General features: G+C 45.8%; 1 protein-coding gene across 1 annotated transcript; it reads left to right on the top strand.

Moving 5' to 3' along the window:
• The first annotated feature begins 1,492 nt into the window (after window positions 1-1,492).
• LOC141466491 (C-C chemokine receptor type 8-like) lies at window positions 1,493-3,425 on the top strand. Its single transcript, XM_074150448.1, has one exon. The coding sequence runs from the start codon at window positions 1,493-1,495 to the stop codon at window positions 2,546-2,548; it is 1,056 nt and encodes a 351-aa protein (XP_074006549.1). The 3' UTR covers window positions 2,549-3,425.
• Window positions 3,426-3,902: the final 477 nt, after the last annotated feature.

Below are 3,902 nucleotides of genomic sequence, written 5' to 3' on the forward strand. Positions count from 1 at the left end.
GCTGTATTTGTAACAGGTTTCTCTGCATTGCACATGCCAGTTGACTATGGTAGAAACAGTCCTGATGCCCCAAGAAAAGCTGAGGCAGGTCAGGGAGGTGTGAGCAGCCTCCATACCTGGAGCAGAGGACACTGACTCCAGGTCCGCTCTGTGCTGTGTGTACTGATCCTCCTGTTTCCCTGCAGAAGGTGCCACAGCCAGGCAAGAAGGGGTGAATTCTGATTCCTTCCTCATCAATATGAAAATTTTCACCATTCTCTCTCTTTTCATATACCCAAGCAGCATCTTTGACTCAGGAGAACGTGCCTTCTACTATTAATGAATTAATCACTGTCATTCATATTATTGCTACAGCTTAATAACAATGATTATTACAAATGATCCTTCCCTCCTGGAAACTCTGTGCCTTTGAAGCTGTTTCAAGATGTGATCAGCCTGTATGCAAGCGTAACACAGGTGCAGAGTATAACAGATACGCAAACGTCTTAGCAGTGACAAGGGAAACTCCTTTGAAATAGTGTCTGTTGAAAGAAACATTACTTCTTAAAATGTGAACACTTAACTCTGCAAACCAGATCCCCTTTTACAGGAGTCATGAAGTGACATATGAAAAAAGAAAACACCAAAAGGTGGCTAAAGCACTGACTCACTTTTGGAGACCAGGTCAGGCTATTTTAAAGCTGTCTTCATTGCAATTCTTCAGAAAGGATGAGGGAGGAACACCCTCACCCCCCACCCCCCTAGATTGTTTTGGTTTTCTCTAAACTAGAAAGCTGAAGTTAGGCAGAACAGGCAGGAGCGATAAACTGCTGTGTTTTAGCAATAGCTCACCAGCTAACCTGGAGGTCAGCGACAGCCTCACTGCAGCAGCCCAGAGCTTGGCACTGCAAGTGCTGCTGTGTAGCCCTGCAAACTCCATTTTTTGTATGCGATCCTGCACTCACCCATGGAAAACTAGCTTACATGTCTCTGCAGTCCATGCCAGTATCTAGCCCTGAGCAGCTCAGCTAAAAATGTGGTCATGCTGCTGGGTGATGTCTTGTTCAGCGGAGACACTTTTAGAAGGGTCTTTATGCTACAGGCAGAAAGCCTCCCCACCCCATGGAGCACAAGAAAATCCAGATTCTTAGATCAGATGCAGGTGTAGTACCATTTTGCACTGTTGCAACTATTCACAGCATGAATTTTTCCCTGTCACTATAATGATGAGGGGCTAACTCACTGGCACTGAGGCGGTTTCAGGCAAACCAAAAGCATCCCAGTGCTCACACTTAGGCACGCATAGGAACGGTCAGCAGGTTGGAGGTGCAGCTTTTTGTGGGGTACAGCTGCTCTTGAGCAGTGTAGATCAAGTGAGACCGAGTCTGTATTTTGCAGTCACTCTCTGCCTGGAGGCTGTGTGGCACAAGGAGAGGCAAAAGCCCCCCCTGGGAGTCCTGTGCCACGGCAGCCAGTCATTTATCCCTTGTTCTTTCCTGTACAGGTATCTGAGATGAATCCCACAAGCCAGTTCCTTGGCACAACAGAATATGACTATGGATATGATGAAAACACTGCTCCTTGCAATGAAGGAAACAACTTTCGCAGGTTCAAGTCCCTCTTTCTGCCGATCCTTTACTGCCTTGTGTTTGTTTTCTGTCTTCTGGGAAACTCCTTGGTCCTTTGGGTTCTCCTGACCAGGAAAAGGCTGACAACGATGACTGACATCTGCCTGCTGAACCTTGCAGCCTCCGATCTCCTCTTTGTTGTGCCTCTCCCTTTCCAAGCCCACTATGCTTCAGACCAGTGGGTTTTTGGCAACGCTATGTGCAAGATAATGGCTGGCATTTATTATACAGGTTTTTATAGCAGTATTTTCTTTATAACCCTCATGAGCATAGACAGGTATATAGCAATTGTCCATGCCGTCTATGCCATGAGGATACGGACAGCCACTTGTGGCATAATTATCAGTTTAATCTTGTGGCTGGTGGCTGGCTTGGCTTCCATACCCAACATCATGTTTAACGAGCAGCTGGAAATTGAGCAGTCTGTGCAGTGTGTCTCCACGTACCCCCCAGGTGACAATACCTGGAAGGTTGCTTCTCAGTTTGCAGCCAATATCTTAGGCCTTTTGATTCCCCTTAGCATCCTCATTTGCTGCTATGCCCAGATACTGAAAAACCTGCAGAAATGCAAGAATCGGAACAAGATAAAGGCAATTAAGATGATTTTCATCATTGTCATTGTTTTCTTTCTCTTTTGGACTCCCTTCAACATCGCGCTGTTCCTAGACTCTCTGCAGAGCCTGCACATCATCAATGACTGCAACACGAGCTACCAGATAGCCCTGGCCCTGCAGCTGACGGAAACCATCTCCTTCATTCACTGCTGCCTGAACCCCGTGATCTATGCCTTTGCTGGGGTGACATTCAAGGCCCATCTTAAAGAACTACTTCAGTCCTGTGTCCGTGTCCTCTTCAGCCCTGTTGGAGGCGCCGGGGCTGGTCAGTCGTTCTCAGTGCATACCCAGCTCTCTGGCTGCTCTGACAGTGCAGGGTTCCTGTGAGCCGCCCTAAGCTGCCTTCTTCTGGTGCAAGAAGTTGGCCTAAGTGCTGCCACGGCCCTGGAGGTTGTACCATGTGTGCAGCATCTTCTTGGGAGGACCAGTATATCTCTGCTTCCTTTTGGCATATGCTGTAAATTACGGCACAGTAAGTGGCAACATTAGTTTCTGAAGAGCACCAGTGCATTTACAAGATGGTGATGTTACAACCTTGCCACAAAATGATTTTTAATTAAGTTTTAGTGCTCTTTTAATACATTTCAGCAAGCAGGGTGCTTCCTCTAGTACTTATTTTCTCCTCTGATGAAAGTATTGCTTCTGCCTCACCCCCAAATACGCTCTACCTTGTGGAAGCTGTTCCATACCCAGATCCCTACATCCCTGGGACAGGCGTAGAACACCCCTCCGGGAAGCAGGGAAGGGGACAGGCTTGGGATCACTTCACATTGCAAAGAATCACCTCAGCCACTGTTACCATTCCCCCTTTGCTTCCGCTCCCAGACAAAGAGGCCCTTCAGCTCAGGGTCCTGTTGCTTTGCTGTAGGGTGCTCCCAGGGCCACAACCAGGGGGACCCTGGAACTGCTGCCACCCAAAGCAGCCTTTGATGAAGCAAAGATGCCTTCAAAAATAGCAGAGCAACACTGCCAGGTGCCCCTATATTGGTCACTTGTAGAGGCCCATGCTCTTGAATATGTCATCATCAAAGCAGCCTGGTAGTCTGCATCACACTGGAGGTGTGGGACCTCCAGCTTTGTGCCCCTAGTGCTCACTGCTAAATGTAAACACCACAAAATGCATGTAGCACAAAGGCTCCATCTCTTTTTCCATACATCATTGTTTTCTGCCATTTTAGAAATGCTTTCTTTGAATAAACATATTAACTGCACCTTTTTGTCTTGGCTCCTAAAAATCTTTCTAATGACTCACAAGCCTAGATGAGAATAAGGAAAGGACGCTTTTACTGATCTTTGAGCTGGTATCACATAAAATACATCTGATGGAACTAAGAGGCACCTTGGAGCTCTTCAGCAAAAGAAGTCTTGCCTCCACTTTGATGCTGAGAAAGATTTGTTTTCAGAATACCAATAAGAACTCACAGTGAAAAAATAACATTTACGTTGAGGTAATATTACTGCAAAGGAAATTCTAAAAGTTAACAAGAGAGTACCTGAAACCAAGAAAAGCACAGCCTGGGTATTGTCAAAGATTGTATATATACTATATGTTTTCTTAGTTCTACCTTTCCTTCTGAAAATATAATTGCATTTTTTTATGTTTCCTAAAACTTTCAATTACATTTCTAACCTCAGTGCCAAAATATCTTGCCATTAGCTACATAATATAGAAAAGACTTCC

The sequence above is a fragment of the Numenius arquata genome, chromosome 7 (genome assembly GCF_964106895.1).
Source record: "Numenius arquata chromosome 7, bNumArq3.hap1.1, whole genome shotgun sequence".
Lineage (NCBI taxonomy): Eukaryota > Metazoa > Chordata > Aves > Charadriiformes > Scolopacidae > Numenius > Numenius arquata.

What these genes read in the sequence shown, in the direction of transcription:
- LOC141466491 (XM_074150448.1), top strand. Translation starts at nt 1,493, where the DNA reads ATGAATCCCACAAGCCAGTTCCTTGGCACAACAGAATATGACTATGGA.